The following is an 18,489-nucleotide window of genomic DNA, read 5'->3' as shown; positions in this document are numbered from 1 at the left end:
GAGAGGCAGTTTGTATGCTGGGGGGGGGGGGCGCAGGGCACATGTAGGAAATGCCTATGGTGTAGACTCCTTACTATAAGCCTAGGGTATGTGATCATGCATTGATAGGCTGGAGGTTGCTATAAATTTGACCTGATGCTTGCAGGTAACATCCTTCTGTTAGAGGGCCGAGAGCAGTGTGACAAACAGCGACTCATGCTCATAGACTTTGAGTACAGCAGCTACAATTACAGGTGAGTTCTCACTGGCCCAGGCATGGCGCATTATGGGTATTGTTACTAGCTTATATTTATCAGTTTCACACTTGGTTCCAGGTTTAATTATTAGTTTGTGCATTTACCTTGATGTTCGTGACCTCAATAACCATCAGCAGATAACTGATAACATGAAATGCAGATCTGAGCACCAGACACTCATCTAATTATAGCGCTGTTCGTTTACCTGAGGACAATCCGTGTCTTTAACCCTTGCTATAGTCAGCTCTTGTACGTCCATAACCCTCTTTCTTTATTAAGACACGAGTCCACGGATCATCTTAATTACTAATGGGATATTCACCTCCTGGTCAGCAGGAGGAGGCAAAGAGCACCACAGCAAAGCTGTTAAATAGCTCCTCCCTTCCCTCCCACCCCAGTCATTCTCTTTGCCTATGTTAGTGATAGGAAGAGGTAAAGTGAGGTGTTAGAAAAGATTCTTCAATCAAGTGTTTATTATTAAGTAGTGCAAGATTGTGCTGCTTTGTTCTAGGTTGTAGCCGTAGTCCATATCAGTCTCTACAGTAGAGCTTTTGGTGGCTTTAGAGCAATGGGAACTTGTGGGACATAATTCTCACTGCGCCTCCCATATATTTATGCTGCCGTTATCCTGATGGCCTAAGCAAACTTAACTCAGGCTTTATCATTTTCCACAGGGCTATGGGAGGGAGAGGACCTCCTAAACCTGCTGAGCTGCCCTGCTGTCGGGCATATTTTAAAGGTAAGTGACGACTTTTTATTCTGGGTCTGGGAAGTGGATCTCAGAAGAAGTAGAGCACTTTATTTTACAAAGTGGGATCATAACGCCTATTAAGGGAGCGGACCCTGTGACTGCAAGTTGGAAGCAGGCACTGGGGCTAGAAGGGCTTAATCACTAGGGCTAGGTAAGGTGCTTAGTTGGAGGTGATGACTAGATTTTCTGTTAGTCTCAAATGTCTGGTGGACATATTTGGGCTAACTGATTCTGTCTGCAGAGCATCTGTCATGCGGTGGCAATATTTTACCTGAGGCTGGGCAAGAGGTTAAGTTAACTACCGGTTGCTTAATGTTTTCATACTGTAATAATGGCGACCGGGAGTTTGGTACTTGTCACGCCCACAATGGGCAGAGCTTGTTTCGTGCCGTTTTGAGCTGCGCGCACTGTTTTTCTGAGGGAGAAAGGTTAAATGCCGACCAATAGTTTGATGCTATTATGTCCTAGAGGGGCGCCGTCTTTGGGCTGCACTATCCATATTAATTTCGGCAAGCAAGCTTAGTCTTACTCTTGTCTCAGGGACCGGACAGCGTCGGTTGCGTTCCAGATCCATTTATAAATAAAAGTGCAACTATTAAATTTTTCTTTGTGTAGCTACGTTTTAACAAAAAGTAAAGTTGAAGAGGTACTTGGTTTCTGTGAGATGGTCACCTCAGCAGGATTAGTTAACTTTCTTCTGCACATTAAAATATTGAGTTACATTTTAAAATTTAAAGACACAGGACCGTTTTTTATATGTTCATTTTTTCTTTACAAAATGTAACCTGTTTTTGTGTTTAACTCTTCCCTTGTGAATCAGAAGGAACCAAGGGGTCCTACTAGTGTCTATTTGGTTCTATGTGTTGATGTCAATGTGCTTATACAGAGTTTTTTCTGAATTACTCTCTCTAAGGCGAATGCTGTTTAAGAGTTTATTGAAGATGGTCAAATTATGCCATTAATTTCTCTTAATGTGTCCTAAATATTTTATAGCCCACATGCAGTGCCCTGCACTTCCTTTCATACTCCACCTGGAGTTACCTTGCATTTCATGCATTGTCTGTTTGTCCATACTGTAAAAAGAAGTACAAAAGTACATATATTCATTCAATATTCTCCCTGTATATGAAAGAGGATACTTCGGTAGTATATGAGGGGGAATTTTCAAACTTAGATGGGGTAATACCTTTATCTGATCCTGAGGTTGCCTTTCATTTAATTTTAGCTTGACTTCCTCCATTTGTAACTTAGAGGTTTTTTAGCTACCCTGGAAGACTCCGACACTACCGGCGTAGTGTATCCTAGAGAGCCCAGTTAATTATACTAAATGTGCCCTTCATGGTGAAGTTTTTTTCTTATACAATATAGGGTTATACCAGGGCTTGCTATGGCAGGCAGCGGTGTGCATTACTACCATAACTAGTGCGGTTGCATATTGATTTGATGTGTTGTCTGATGCTTTCAGGAAAGAAACTTCTTTGAATGAAACCCAGGATAGGATAACAGCTCTTATACTGGCTAATTCTTTTTTTTACAGATGCTTCCCTTCTAGTTATCAATCAGGGAGCAGAGATTTCGGGTTCATCTATTGTAGCTTGCAGAGCCTTATGGTTAAAGCCATGGTCTGCGGAGGTTTCTAAGTCTAAGCTTTTAAGTATTCCTTACATGGGGCAGACCTTGTTTGGACCTGGCCTGTCGGAAATTCTCTCCAATATCACGGGAGGTAAAGATCTGCTTCTCCTGCAGGATATGAGTATCAAGCAAGGACAAAGCAGTTTTAGTTCCTTTCGGAATAAAAAAAGTTTCCTTTTCTGCCTCCGAACAGGATCAGATTAGACCCAATCAATTTTGGAATAAGGGAAAACAATCCAAGAAGCCGCCTGTTGAATGAAGGGCATGCCTCCGATCCGGATCTTGTAGAGGGCAGAGTTTCCTGCTTCGTTCAAGTTTGGTTTCGAGATGTTCAGTATCCCTGGATAATAGAAAGTGTTCCAGGGATACAAGTTAGAATTCAAGATTTTTCCTCCCTGAGGCAGGTTTCTGTTTCAAGATTGTCTGCAGACCAGACAAAAGAGGCGTTCTTACAATGCGTAAAAGACCTTTCCAACCTGGGAGTGATTGTTCCGGTTCAGAAACAGGGTCTGGGACTTTATTACAATCTATTCGTTGTTTCCCAAAGAAAGAGGGGAACCTTCAGGCCAATCTTAGATCTCAAGAATCGGAACACGTTTTTGTTCCATTCTCCCTTTAAATCCACTTTTGTCATAAATTGACCCTTTGGATTAAAGGACGCGTACCTACATGTTCTCCCATTCACAGGGATCATTACAAGTTTCTTTGCTTTTCTAGACAAACCCTTCCAATTTGTGGCTCTTCCCTTCGGTCTTGCCACAGCTCCTAGAATTTTCTCAAAGGTTATGGGATCGCTGTTGGCGGTGCTTTGGTTTTGGGGGGCATTGCAGTGGCGCCCTATCTGGAACTTACTGGTACAGGCGCCATCCTTTACAACAAGCATGATTCTACACGACAATGTCTTTTTCCTTCCTGCAATCTCACGGTGGGAAGGTAAATTTGGATAAGAGTTCCCAAATATAAGGGTAACTTTCTTGGGAACCATAATAGATTCCCTATCAAAGATTTTTCTTTCAGATGTCAGGAAATTAAAGATTTTCAATACTTGTCTAGCTCTTCAGTCCACTCCTAGACCATCAGTACATGGAAGTAATCGGGCTGTTGGTAGCGGCAATGGACATCATCCAGTTCGGTTTCATCTCTGACCTCTGCAGTTAAAAATGCTTAGGTAATGGAACAGAGATTATGCGGATTTGTCTCCTCTAATACATTTGTAGCAGGAGACAAGGGATTCTCTTCAATGGTGGTTGTCTCTGGATCATCTTTTCCAGGGAACCTGCTTTTGCAGACCATTTTGGGTGATTGTGACAAGACGCCAGCCTTCTAGGGTTCCTTTATAGGCTTAGGGAGTGTGGACTCAGTCAGTCTGTTCTTCCTATAAACATCCTGGAGCTGAGAGTTCTTCAATGCTCTTCTGGCCTGGCCTCAGTTAACCTCGGTCCAGTTTATCAGATTCTAGTTGGACAACATACCTTCAGTGGCTTACATCAATCATCAGGGAGGAACTAGGAGTTCCTTAGCGATGACAGAGGTAACCAAGATAATTCAGTGGGCGGAGGCCCATTCTTGTTGTCTGTCGACGATCCACATCCCAAGGTTGGACAACTGGGAGGCAGATTTTCTGAACAGGCAGACCTTTCATCCAGGTGAGTGGGAACTCCATCCGGAAGTGTTCTCCAGCCTGATTCTCAGGTGGGGTCAGCCGAAATTAGACCTCTTGGCATCTCGACAGAGTGCCAAGCTCCCGAGATTCGGGTCAAGGTCCATGGACTCCCAGGCGGAACTGCTAGATGCTGTGGCGGTTTTCTTGGACCTTCAGTCTAGCATACCAAATTCCTCCGTTTGCGCTTCTTCCTCAGGTCATTACTCGGATTAAGCAGGAGAGGACATCAGTAATCCTCATTGCTCCTGCTTGGCCTCGCGGTATTTGGTATACGGATCTTTTGGATGTCATTTCTGCCACTGTGGAGACTTCAGTTAAAGTACTTTCTAATTCAAGGGTCCTTCTTTCACCCAAATTTAGTTTCTCTGAGGCTGACTACTTGGAGATTGAACGCTTAATTTTGTCTAAGCAGGGTTTTTCTGACTCTGTCATAGTGACCATGATTCAGGCTAGCAAGCCTGTAATTAAAAGGAATTTACCATAAGATAGGACGTAAATATCTATTTGGTGTGAATCCAAGGGCTACTCATGGATTAGTTAGTATTCCTAGAATTTTGTCTTTTCTCCAAGAAGGTTTGGACAAAGGCTTATAGACTAGTTCCCTAAAGGGTCAAATCTCGGCATTATCTATTTTGTTACACAATTGTCTTGCAGAGGTTCTGGATGTACCATCATTTTGTCAGGCCTTGGTCAGGAACAGGCCTGTGTTTAAACCAGGTACTCCTCCATGGAGTCTGAATTTAGTTCTGAAACGTCTTCGGGGGCTCCGTTTAAGCCTATGCATTCCTTTGATATTAAGTTGTTATCTTGGGAAGTTTTATTTTTTGTTGCTATTTCCTCTGCTTGTATAGTGTCAGAGCTCTCGGCTTTTCAGTATGAGTCTCCTTACCTCATTACCTCTCCTTTTTCATCGTCTTTTATTTGTGGTTTTCTCAGGAAAACAGAAGGGACAGAAGGCTACGGCTACTTTCTTTTTGACTGAAGAGTATCATACGTTTTGCATATGAGACTGTTGGACAGCAGCTTCCAGAGAGAGTTACGGCTCATTCCACGAGGGCTGTTGCTTCCTCTTGGTCATTCACGAATGAAGCTTCTGTAGAACAGATTTGCAAGGCTGTAACTTGGTCCTCTCCACACTTTCCAAAGTTCTTCAAATTTGATACTTTTATTTCGGATGAGGCCGCTTTTGGGAGACAGGTTCTTCAAGCAGTGGTGCCTTCCGTTTAGGTTCCCTGTCTTGTCCCTCCCGTATCATCTGTGTACTCTAGCTTGGGTATTGAATCCCATTAGTAATTAAGATGATCCGTGGACTCATTGTGTCTTAAAGAAAAGAAAATTTATGCTTACCTGATAAATTTATTTATTTTTTGATACGATGAGTCCACAGCCCACCCTGTTCTTTTAGACAGGTTAAGGGTTATTGTAAACTTCAGACACCTCTGCACCTTGGCTTTTCCTTTCTCTTCCTAACTTCGGTCGAATGACTGGGTTGGGAGGGAAGGAAGGAGCTATTTAACAGCTCTGCTGTGGTGCTCTTTGCCGCCACCTGCTCACCAGGAGGTGAATATCCCATTAGTAATTAAGATGATCCGTGGACTCATCGTGTCAAAAAAGAAATAAATTTCAGGTAAGCATAAATTTACTTTTTTTGCGCAGGGAGTGGTAACTTGCGTTACTGCAGCTAACATGATCCTGGTGTGTTTTTCAGGGGGTTTGACATCGGAAATCATTTCTGTGAGTGGATGTATGATTACACCTATGAACAATTCCCATTCTTCAAAGACAACTTCTCCAAATATCCCACTCGGAAACAGCAGGTACCTTGTGGGCTGGGAATTTGGGGGAGGGAGATTTACTTCAGGCAGAATGGGGGGGATTGATTATTATCTGGGGGAGGGAGATTTACTCCAGGCAGACTGGGGGGGGGGATTATTATCTGGGGGAGGGAGATTTTCTCCAGGCAGACTTGGGGGGGGGGGGGGGGGGGATTATCTGTGGGAGGGAGATTTACTCCAGGCAGAATGGGGGGGGGGGGGGGATTATCTGGGGGTGGGAGATTTTCTCCAGGCAGAATGGGGGGGGGGGTGTTACACCAGGCAGAATGGGGGGGGATTATGGGTATCTGGGGTTTTAGATTTACTCCAGGCAGAATTGGGGACTTATGAAAGATTCTGGAGGAGGGAGACAGAATGGGACGGGGGGGGGAAATTATGTGAATCTAGGGGAGATTAACTCCAGGCAGTATTGGATGTCTCAGCTGTTATGGGAGTCTGGAAAAAAAGTTTTTGTTGTAGGTCATCTTGGGGCTGTACGGGACTGTGAGTTTAGGAGGTGACCAGCTGCCACATAGGGGAGACTGGAGGGCAGAAGTGGTCAAACAATTTGATTTTCATTATCAAATGAATAACCCCTTGCCTGCCACAAAGGGCTTTAGTACATTGTGTAGCACAGATGATGGATTTAGTCCCTCTCTGGCAGTGAAGGGGTTAAGGCCATTTCAGGTCCCTGATGGTGTTGCTTCCACTTAGTCTAACCTGTCTTTTTGTGGGATCCCCGCTCAGCGCAGACACCTAAATCTGACATAAGTGTTTTGTTTTGCAGCTTCACTTTATCGCCAGCTACATGGCAGAGTTTCAGCCGGGGTATGAGAACATCAGTAACGAGGAGCAAAGCAAAATAGAGAATGAGATGATCTCAGAAATAAACAGGTAGGGACTAATGTGCATATACCTGACAACAAAGGGCCAGATTACAAGTGTCACGTTCATTTTGTTCCCCACGTATTACAAGTTTTAAATAAATGGTTTGCACATGAGCGCTGACATTCTTCCCCTATGTGAAGAACAAAGAAATGTAAAATATTTACAGTAAAATACATCAAATATTAAAATTGTTAAAAGAAAAAATCTACTTTTAAGGTATTTGAGTGGAAAGGGCTCCAGAGTCAGTATGTGTATCTACATACACACACACACTTTAATGTTACAGAGAGGTGAAAAGTGAGATTAAAATCCTACACTAAAATCAAAATGTAGAGAGAATAACTCATGGTGTACTAGCCCATTAACAAATCTAGACATATCAGAAGACTTGTTTTCTCTTGTTAAGTGTATTCAGTCCACGGGTCATCCATTACTTATGGGATTATATCTCCTTCCCAACAGGAAGTTGCAAGAGGATCACCCAAGCAGAGCTGCTATATAGCTCCTCCCCTCACATGTCATATCCAATCATTCTCTTGCAACTCAACTAGATAGGTCGTTGTGAGAGGTCTGTGGTGTTTTTATACTTAGTTTATTTCTTCAATCAAAAGTTTGTTATTTTAAATGGCACCGGAGTGTGCTGTTTGTTCTCAGGCAGTATTTAGAAGAAGAATCTGCCTGCGTTTTCTATGATCTTAGCAGAAGTAACTAAGATCCACTGGCTGTTCTCGCACATTCTGAGGAGTGGGGTAACTTTCAGAAAGGGAATAGCATGCGGGGTCCCCTGCAGATGAGGTATGTGCAGTAAATTATTTTTCTAAGGAATGGAATTGACTAAGAAAATACTGCTGATACCGATGTAATGTAAGTACAGCCTTAAATGCAGCAGCGACTGGTATCAGGCTGATGAATGTATGTACAATAAGTAATTTTCTAAGGAATGGAATTTGACTAAGAAAATACTGTTAATACCGAAGTATTGTATAAGCCTTAACTGCAGTGGAAGCGACTGGTAGCAGGCTTATTAATAACACTATCTAAGTGTATGTTTAAAACGTTTACTGGCATGTTATTAGTTTTTTTGTGAGCTACTTTGGTGATAAATCTTCTGGGGCATGAAATTTTCCACATGGCTGTTTATTTCTATATAGAAACGATTAACTGAGGTTTCCCACTGTTGTAATAGGAGTGGGAGGAGCCTATTTTTTAGCGCTTTTTTGCGCAGTAAAAATTCAGTTTCAGTCTTCCTGCTTCTTCCTCCTTGATCCAGGACGTCTCTAGAGAGCTCAGGGGTCTTCAAAAGTCTTTTGAGGGAGGTAATCAGTCACAGCAGACCTGTGACAGTATGTTTGACTGTGATAAAAACGTTAATTGTTAAATTGATTATCCGTTTTTGGGTATTAAGGGGTTAATCATCCATTTGCTAGTGGGTGCAATACTCTTCTAACTTAATACATTTACTGTGAAAATTTGGTTGCTATAACTGATTTGGTTCATTGTTATTTCAACTGTGACGTTTTTTTGTGCTTCTTAAAGGCGCAGTAGCGTTTTTTATATTGCTTGTAAATTTATTTGAAAGGTTTTTCCAAGCTTGCTAGTCTCATTGCGAGTCTGTTTAAACATGTCTGACACAGATGAATCTGTTTGTTTACTATGTTCAAAGGCCAATGTGGAGCCCCACAGAAATGTGTACTAAATGTATTGATGTCACATTGAATAAAAGTCAATCTATATCTGTAAAGAAATTATCACCAGACAACGAGGGGGAAGTTATGCCGACTAACTCTCCTCACGTGTCAGTACCTTCGCCTCCCGCTCAGGGGGTGCGTGATATTGTGGCGCCAAGTGCATCAGAGAGGCCCATACAAATCACTTTGCAAGACATGGCTGCTGTTATGACAGAGGTATTATCTAAATTGCCTGAATTAAGAGGCAAGCGCGATAGCTCTGGGTTAAGGACAGAGCGCGCTGATGATGTGAGAGCCATGTCTGATACTGCGTCACAATTTGCAGAACATGAGGACGGAGAGCTTCATTCTGTGGGTGACGGATCTGATCCAGGGAGACCGGATTCAGAGATTTCTAATTTTAAATTTAAGCTTGAGAACCCCCGCGTATTGCTAGGGGAGGTATTAGCGGCTCTGAATGATTGTAACACGGTTGCAATTCCAGAGAAAGTATGTAGGTTGGATAGATACTTTGCGGTACCGGTGTGTACTGACTTTTTTCCTATACCTAAAAGGCTTACAGAAATTATTAGCAAGGAGTGGGATAGACCCGGTGTGCCCTTTTCCCCACCTCCGATATTTAGAAAAATGTTCCCGATAGACGCCACCACACGAGACTTATGGCAGACGGTCCCTAAGGTGGAGGGAGCAGTTTCTACTTTAGCTAAGCATACCACTATCCCGGTGGAGGATAGTTGTGCTTTTTCGGATCCAATGGATAAAAAATTAGGTTACCTTAAGAAAATGTTTGTTCAACAAGGTTTTATCTTACAGCCCCTTGCATGCATTGCGCCTGTCGCTGCAGCATTCTGGTTTGAGTCTCTGGAAGAGGCCATTCGCACAGCTCCATTGGATGAGATTATGGCCAAGCTTAAATCACTTAAGCTAGCTAATGCATTTGTTTCTGATGCCGTTGTACATTTAACCAAACTAACGGCTAAGAACTCCGGATTCGCCATCCAGGCGCGCAGAGCGCTATGGCTTAAATCCTGGTCAGCTGACGTGACTTCTAAATTGCTTAATATTCCTTTCAAAGGGCAGACCTTATTCGGGCCCGGCTTGAAAGAAATTATTGCTGACATTACTGGGGGTAAGGGTCATACTCTTCCTCAGGACAGGGCCAAGTCAAAGGCCAAACAGTCTAATTTTCGTGCCTTTCGTAATTTCAAGGCAGGAGCAGCATCAACTTCCTCCGCTCCAAAACAGGAAGGACCTGTTGCTCGTTACAGACAGGGCTGGAAAACTAACCAGTCCTGGAACAAGGGCAAGCAGGCCAGAAAGCCTTCTTCTGCCCCTAAGACAGCATGAAGAGAGGGCCCCCTATCCGGAAACGGATCTAGTGGGGGGCAGACTATCTCTCTTTGCCCAGGCTTGGGCAAGAGATGTCCAGGTTCCCTGGGCGTTGGAGATCATATCTCAGGGATATCTTCTGGACTTCAAAGCATCTCCTCCACAAGGGAGATTTCATCTTTCAAGGTTATCAGCAAACCAAATAAAGAAAGAGGCATTTCTACGCTGTGTGCAAGACCTCTTAGTATTGGGGGTGATCCACCCAGTTCCGCGGACGGAACAAGGGCAAGGGTTTTACTCGAATCTGTTTGTGGTTCCCAAGAAAGAGGGAACCTTCAGACCAATCTTGGACCTAAAAATCTTAAACAAATTCCTAAGAGTTCCATCATTCAAAATGGAAACTATTCGAACCATCCTACCCATGATCCAAGAGGGTCAATAAATGACCACGGTAGACTTAAAGGATGCCTACCTTCATATACCGATTCACAAAGATCATTATCGGTACCTAAGATTTGCCTTTCTAGACAGGCATTACCAGTTTGTAGCTCCTCCCTTCGGGTTGGCTACGGCCCCGAGAATCTTTACAAAGGTTCTGGGCTCACTTCTGGCGGTTCTAAGACCGCGAGGCATAGCGGTGGCTCCGTATCTAGACGACATCCTGATACAGGCGTCAAGCTTTCAAGCTAAGTCTCATACAGAGATAGTTCTGGCATTTCTGAGGTCGCATGGGTGGAAAGTGAACGTGGAAAAGAGTTCTCTATCACCACTCACAAGTCTCCTTCCTAGGTACTCTTATAGATTCTGTAGAGATGAAAATTTACCTGACTGAGTCCAGGTTATCAAAACTTCTAAATGCTTGCCGTGTCCTTCATTCCATTCCACGCCCGTCAGTGGCTCAGTGCATGGAAGTAATCGGCTTAATGGTAGCGGCAATGGACATAGTGACATTTGCGCGCCTGCATCTCAGACCGCTGCAATTATGCATGCTAAGTCAGTGGAATGGGGATTACTCAGATTTGTCCCCTCTACTAAATCTGGATCAAGAGACCAGAGATTCTTTTCTCTGGTGGCTTTCTCTGGTCCATCTGTCCAAGGGTATGACCTTTCGCAGGCCAGATTGGACGATTGTAACAGATGCCAGCCTTCTAGGTTGGGGCGCAGTCTGGAACTCCCTGAAGGCTCAGGGATTATGGACTCAGGAGGAGAAACTCCTCCCAATAAATATTCTGGAGTTGAGAGCAATACTCAATGCTCTTCTGGCTTGGCCTCAGTTAGCAACTCTGAGGTTCATCAGATTTCAGTCGGACAACATCACGACTGTGGCTTACATCAACCATCAAGGGGGAACCAGGAGTTCCCTAGCAATGTTGGAAGTCTCAAAGATAATTCACTGGGCAGTCTCTCACTCTTGCCATCTGTCAGCGATCTACATCCCAGGCGTGGAGAACTGGGAGGCGGATTTTCTAAGTCGCCAGACTTTTCATCCGGGGGAGTGGGAACTTCATCCGGAGGTCTTCACTCAACTGATTCATCGTTGGGGCAAACCAGATCTGGATCTCATGGCATCTCGCCAGAACGCCAAGCTTTCCTTGTTACGGATCCAGGTCCAGGGACCCGGGAGCGGTGCTGATAGATGCTCTGACAGCCCCTTGGGTCTTCAACATGGCTTATGTGTTTCCACCATTCCCGATGCTTCCTCGACTGATTGCCAGGATCAAACAGGAAAGAGCATCGGTGATTCTGATAGCGCCTGCGTGGCCACGCAGGACCTGGTATGCAGACCTAGTGGACATGTCGTCCTGTCCACCATGGTCTCTGCCTCTGAGGCAAGACCTTCTAATTTAGGGTCCTTTCAATCATCCAAATCTAATTTCTCTGAGACTGACTGCATGGAGATTGAACGCTTGATTCTATCAAAGCGTGGCTTCTCGGAGTCTGTTATTGATACCTTAATACAGGCTCGGAAACCTGTTACCAGAAAAATTTACCATAAGATATGGCGTAAATATTTATTCTGGTGCGAATCCAAGAGGTACTCATGGAGTAAGGTTAGGATTCCTAGGATATTGTCTTTTCTACAAGAGGGTTTAGAAAAGGGCTTATCTGCTAGTTCGTTAAAGGGACAGATTTCTGCTCTGTCTCTTCTTCTACCCAAACGTCTGGCAGAAGTTCCAGACATTCAGGCTTTTTGTCAGGCTTTGGCTAGGATTAGGCCTGTGTTTAAGACTGTTGCTCCGCCGTGGAGTTTAAACTTAGTTCTTAAAGTTCTTCAAGGTGTCCCGTTTGAACCCCTTCATTCCATTGATATTAAGCTGTTATCTTGGAAAGTTCTGTTTTTGATGGCTATTTCCTCGGCTCGAAGAGTCTCTGAGTTATCTGCCTTACATTGTGATTCTCCTTATCTGATTTTCCATTCAGACAAGGTAGTTCTGCGTACTAAACCTGGGTTCTTACCTAAGGTAGTTTCTAACAGGAATATCAATCAAGAGATTGTTGTTCCATCACTGTGTCCTAACCCTTCTTCAAAGAAGGAACGACTCTTGCATAATCTGGATGTAGTCCGTGCCCTGAAGTTCTATTTGCAGGCAACTAAAGATTTTCGTCAAACTTCTTCCCTGTTTGTCGTTTACTCTGGACAGAGGAGAGGTCAAAAAGCTTTGGCTACCTCTCTCTCCTTTTGGCTTCGTAGCATAATACGCTTAGCCTATGAGACTGCTGGACAGCAGCCTCCTGAAAAAGTTACAGCTCATTCCACTAGAGCTGTGGCTTCCACCTGGGCCTTTAAGAATGAGGCCTCTGTTGAACAGATTTGCAAGGCTGCAACTTGGTCTTCACTTCACTTTTTCAAAATTTTACAAATTTTACACACTTGCTTCTTCGGAGGCTGTTTTTGTGAGAAAGGTTCTACAGGCAGTGGTTCCTTCCGTTTAAAGTTCCTGCCTTGTCCCTCCCATCATCTGTGTACTTTAGCTTTGGTATTGGTATCCCATAAGTAATGGATGACCCGTGGACTGAATACACTTAACAAGAGAAAACATAATTTATTCTTACCTGATAAATTTATTTCTCTTGTAGTGTAGTCAGTCCACGGCCCGCCCTGTCTTTTCAGGCAGATCTAAATTTTTAATTCAAACTACAGTCACCACTGCACCCTATGGTTTCTCCTTTCTTGTCTTGTTTCGGTCGAATGACTGGATATGGCAGTGAGGGGAGGAGCTATATAGCAGCTCTGCTTGGGTGATCCTCTTGCAACTTCCTGTTGGGAAGGAGATATAATCCCATAAGTAATGGATGACCCGTGGACTGAACACACTACAAGAGAAATAAATTTATCAGGTAAGCATAAATTATGTTTTTCCCACAGAAAACGTCTCGATACATTGTTTCACATGCAGCAAAGGAGTCTGTGTAATATATGCAAATGAGGTCCACAGTGTCTCGGCTTTATACTTCCGTCTGCTTATAGGCAAGGTTCCATTTTAGCCATATCATTACTGTATACAAAGTTGTCAGTACAGTGATTCGGAACCATCTCGGTACAGCTGTTTAGTAAATCTAGACAAGTCAGAGGACTGGTTTTTCCACAAATTTGCCACACCGTTATTCTCTCTGCATTTTGTGCGTAGTGGTGGATTTTTATCTCATTTTTTTACTTCCTGTAATTTTATTAATAGGAAGTAACTCCCCTAAGGGGAGTTAGGAGGGGGAACAAAACGAATTTCCTATTGGAACAAGCCTTTGTGTAACAATGGGCAGTGCCTTGATACCAAAAGTAAATTGTTATACAAAAATGAGGACAGGACGTATCTTGGGGCACACTGGAGTGAGTCTTAGAGAATCAAATAGAGGATAGGCATGAGAGACATAAATTAAAACAACTTTTATTAATATAAAATATTAAAAAGAAAAATTATTAAAATTAAGTACCACCCTATTACTGTATCAATTTTATTTGGCAACATAAATTAGTGCAGGTAGCGCAGGTCCCATTTATAGCAATATTAATTGGAAAACAGTATTCCAAAATGGTAGTGCTAGAAAATAGTACTCATTCTATTACAAAAATAACACCGTATATATGTATACTACTTGCCACTAAACGATAAGGGTATAGCTTAAATACATTAGGATAATAGGGTGTGCTTAACATGACAGATGTCACTCATAAAATCTAAGTTTCATAAAATATATCAAGTCAGGGAAAAAATGTATCGAGAACTAGACACATTTTGCCTGCTCAATACACGCATATGCTTCACTTACAAGTATGGGAAGGCACAAGGCGTTCTCAAACAGAATCATAAAGAGTTACTTTCTATAGATCTATTGGTAAGGGGGAGGAGATGGAGCGTGGGTTAATTATCAAATATGTGAGACCATGTGAGTCAGGGATGACAATAACTGTAACATCAATTTATTAGGTGAATATAGCTTTAAGTCAGATATATCAGTTGTTTGTTTGCAACTTGTAAAACACTCACGGATTGAGTCGGATAACTGTGTCCACTGATTCACTGTGACCATAAGCAGAGATTGTATACTTAGCCCCTATTTGTACGTAATATAATGTAGAATATGATACAGCGCTCTTAGTAGTTTGGAATACTGTTTTCCAATTAATATGATATAAATAAATAAAATTGATACAGTAATAGGGTGGTACTTTTATTAATATAAAATATTAAAAAGAGAATCAAATAGAGGATAGGCATGAGAGAGACAAATTAAAACATAACTTAATTTTTCTAAGACTCTCACTCCAGTGGGCCCCAAGATACCTCCTGTCCTCTTCTTTTTTGTATACCTGTAATTTTACTCCCAGTTTATAAGTGGCAAAAACCACTAAACGGCTGTCTTGGGATGGTTCTGCTTTTTGTTTAAACACACAAGCAAACTGTGTCCCGTGTAATAATGGCATGCCGCTTGTAATCTAGTCCAAAATGTGCTGCAAGAATCAGTGTTTATTACTACCCACAATTCCTGCAGAGCATGGTTCAGTACGGATTTCATGTTCAGTGACTCTAGGGGACTCAGTGCACAGAACTGATAGTGATATATATTAAAGCTGTGGGAGATTTGTCAGAATAATATCACCTGTATTGGTTTTACAACTCTTGGTGAGTCATAATTCTCTCCCAACTGTCAGGGCAGACAGTGATTAAACTGCTATGTCGTCATTATATTTGCCTACCTAGACAATCAGTCGTGCTCTTTGTATTTTTAGATTTGCTCTTGCATCTCACTTTTTCTGGGGTCTGTGGTCTATAGTGCAGGCGAAGATCTCGTCCATCGAGTTTGGATACATGGTGAGTGTTGTGCACGTCACAGGGGTGTCAGAATGTAACACTGCAGTGGCCGGTGCACACGACATTGTGGCTAGATTGACGTTTATAGTGGGTTCTTCAAAAATTTACATTTACATTTTTCCACATACAGGAATACGCAATGGCGCGATTTGATGCTTATTTCCTCCAAAAACGAAAACTGGGACTGTAATCTTCCAAAAAAAACATCCTGCCTGGTTTTTATGCAGCCTTAAATTTATTTTTGGATCACTGGAAATAACGGTGAAAGGAAATGTGAAGTTCTGTCTCCTCAAGAGCCAGGTTATACACTAAATAGTGTATTTTATAGCTGTGATATTTTGTATTGTACATAGAGTGGTTTCGGAAATGTAAATATTGTATTATTTAACTGACAGGTCACATTTTTCAGACCATTTCATGTGTTAATACCTTTTAAACTCCCAGTAAACCTTTTTGAACGTTGCAATATTTAATTTAAACACTTGTCATAAAACTACCAGATAGTTTCTCTGGTAACTGACACTTATACCGTGCAATACGGCAGCTCAATTCGGACAAAGCTTTATTTTGCCCTCAGGAAGGCAGCACCATAAAATCATGCAAAGGATGCTGGTAATGCAAATGAATGACAGTTTATCTAATTATAGCTTTGTTCCTCCACCGCTAGCTAAATATAATGCAACAAAACCAACAGGCAGTTATTTTGCTGCTGATATGTTATGCAATTTTCAATCATTGCGAAACAAGGGACTTTTAGTCTGGCAGGGTGAGCCAGCATGGTTATTTCCATAACAGTGTCCGTATGGTTTCTTTTTGGAAGTTGCTTTGAGATTGTGTCCAACAAGGTGAAATTCATAACCTTTGTGTCACTTATTTCAGATCTGCGCATCTGAGCCATTTTAATCTAATAAATCCTAAGTTTAGGGGTTAATGTTTGTTTATATAACTAAATATGTTTAGTGTTAACTCCTGTTCTAGTATCATTTGAGAAATTCATTTTTTATAATTATGCATGGATTTAAATCTGTTAATTTTATTTGGTTTTTATTTTATCGCACACCATTCACGGAAGCAATGCTATAACCTCCAGCTGCCAGTTCATTCAGCGTCACTAAAGCTGGTTATCGCTAAAACAGAACGCTGGCATTAGTTTTGGGTTTACTTGATCTAGGGCTATTTTTGCTACTTTAAAGGGACAGTTTACCCCAAAATTTTTCTCTTCTTTAATTTGTTCCCAATGACCATTTTTCCTGCTGGAGTGTATTTAGTTATTTACAAGTAGCTCATTTACCATTATTTTGGAAGTTGAAATAGCTGCTTAAGTTTGTGGCTTCCCCACCTATACTGACAGTTTCTGGACCTGCGTCCAGGCTATTGACAGGCAATATAAACACAGCCAGCAGACGAAATAACTAATAAAAGAGAACTAATAAAATTAAAATTTTCCATTGTTATCTCTAATTTTGGGCTTTGGTTTACAGACAAATATAAGATAAGGAAGGAAGCTTGTGTACACAAAGTGATAACATGAGATCTCATTTTACCTGCAAGCTCAACCCATTTCAATAAGTTGTGGTTTCAAAGCACAAAACCAGCTATTTCATATACACAAATAAACCTGAAAATGCAATTTCTCATACATTCTTATCTCAGCAGCTGGTATAATCAGTCATTGTAAATACATTATGGGAAAAAATAAATTACAGTATACTGTCCCTTTTACTAGTATTAATTTGCCAGATAGACCGTAAATTTGCTACGTATTTATTTAGTCAGACTGCGTATGCACTGGGTGCTTTGTACGGTCTTCTAGGAACATTTGCTGTACTTGAAGACCCCATGTCTGTGTAATAAGTAATGCTGCCAGCATCCAAAGTATTAAGGAGAAACTTACAATTGATTCCCTCTTTTTGCTTTCCTCCTGTTCGTGAGTTTCTCATATGAGATTGTTAAAAGTAAAATGTGTTCGGGATTTTGTGTAAACACTGTATATACCTTCTGATTACTGTAAAATGAAAAGAAGCACTTAATTCCATTCCAGTGTTTGTATAAGCTATGTAATTACCTTACAATTATGTATTAATGCAGCTGTATGTTAATGGAACCATTTTGTTTACTGTAACATGTTTGTATATGAACTGTGAAGTTTGCCGATTACTTCTGCCATTTTGACTTGCTAACTTGTGACTTATGTTCCTGTTTTTTTGTGGGGTTTTTTCCTGTTTGCTGCTGGAGAAGAATGAAACTAACGAGACAGTTAAAGCAAATGCTTGTGATAATCTTGCACATATATATACTTCTGATTGTGCTATCACTTTATGTAAATGCAATATTTCTTGGCCTCCTTTATTTTACATGACCATGTACATAGCTGTATTTTTATATTAAAGTGAATAATAGTCCTGTGTGTTTGTCACTAGTATTTTACGTTTAATTCCGTATCCCCCTAAAGGTTATGATATGCATCAGTAGCACAAATCTGGAGTGGATTTTGCCTGTTCTAATGTGTTCTAAAATTACAACTGTTACTGTATTTCCTGAAGTGTACATATTACAGATGAGGCCGAATGGTAATGTATCTGTATAATGGTTTATGGTCTTTAGATCTGTAGTCACATCTCTACAAGGATATTAATACACTAGAAACTGTACAAAGGAGGCTACTCAAATGGTACACTCTCTAAAATATAAAATATACAAAGTGACTCTGATCTAAATATGTATAGTTTAGACCCGACTCAGAGACCTAAGGTGGATGACCCCTTAGGGGATAGAAGGGAAAGAGGCAATGTGATAGAAACCTTCAAATATATGAAGGAACTTAATAAAATAAAAGCTGAAAGCATTTTCCACAAAAAATAAATGCCAAAACAAGGGGTCACAATCTAAAGTTAGAGGGTAGCAGATTCAGGAGAAATGTGAGGACGCTTTTTTTTTTTTATTATAGAAAGTGTGGTGGATTCATGGAATAAACATCCAATTGAGGTGGTAAACACAGGAACTATCCTAAGTAATAAGTAACGTGTAGACTTGAAGGGACATAGGGTTAACCTAAGAAACTAGTAACATGTAATAGGATAGCCTTATGTATGTCCCATCAAGTCTACACAAGAAAACAGTGAAATGTAATATGGGTAGACTTGATGGGACATTCATAAAGCTATCCTATAAAATCAGTA

The 18,489-nt window shown here is 41.5% G+C and overlaps 1 protein-coding gene across 1 annotated transcript in view; it reads left to right on the top strand.

Moving 5' to 3' along the window:
- The window catches only part of LOC128665815 (choline kinase alpha), a 49,225-nt gene extending 31,510 nt beyond the window's left edge, over positions 1-17,715 (top strand). The window contains exons 8-12 of the mRNA XM_053720033.1: positions 146-233; positions 5,991-6,099; positions 6,884-6,990; positions 15,229-15,310; positions 15,441-17,715. Of these exons, the coding sequence (XP_053576008.1) occupies positions 146-233; positions 5,991-6,099; positions 6,884-6,990; positions 15,229-15,310; positions 15,441-15,500 (446 nt within the window). The 3' untranslated portion in view covers positions 15,501-17,715. The remainder of the gene's footprint in view (positions 1-145; positions 234-5,990; positions 6,100-6,883; positions 6,991-15,228; positions 15,311-15,440) is intronic.
- The last annotated feature ends 774 nt before the right edge of the window (positions 17,716-18,489 follow it).

Source organism: Bombina bombina, chromosome 7 (genome assembly GCF_027579735.1).
Source record: "Bombina bombina isolate aBomBom1 chromosome 7, aBomBom1.pri, whole genome shotgun sequence".
NCBI classification, from domain to species: Eukaryota; Metazoa; Chordata; class Amphibia; order Anura; family Bombinatoridae; genus Bombina; species Bombina bombina.
Note: the sequence above shows the minus strand (reverse complement) of the source record. Positions and strands in the feature narration are given on the sequence as shown.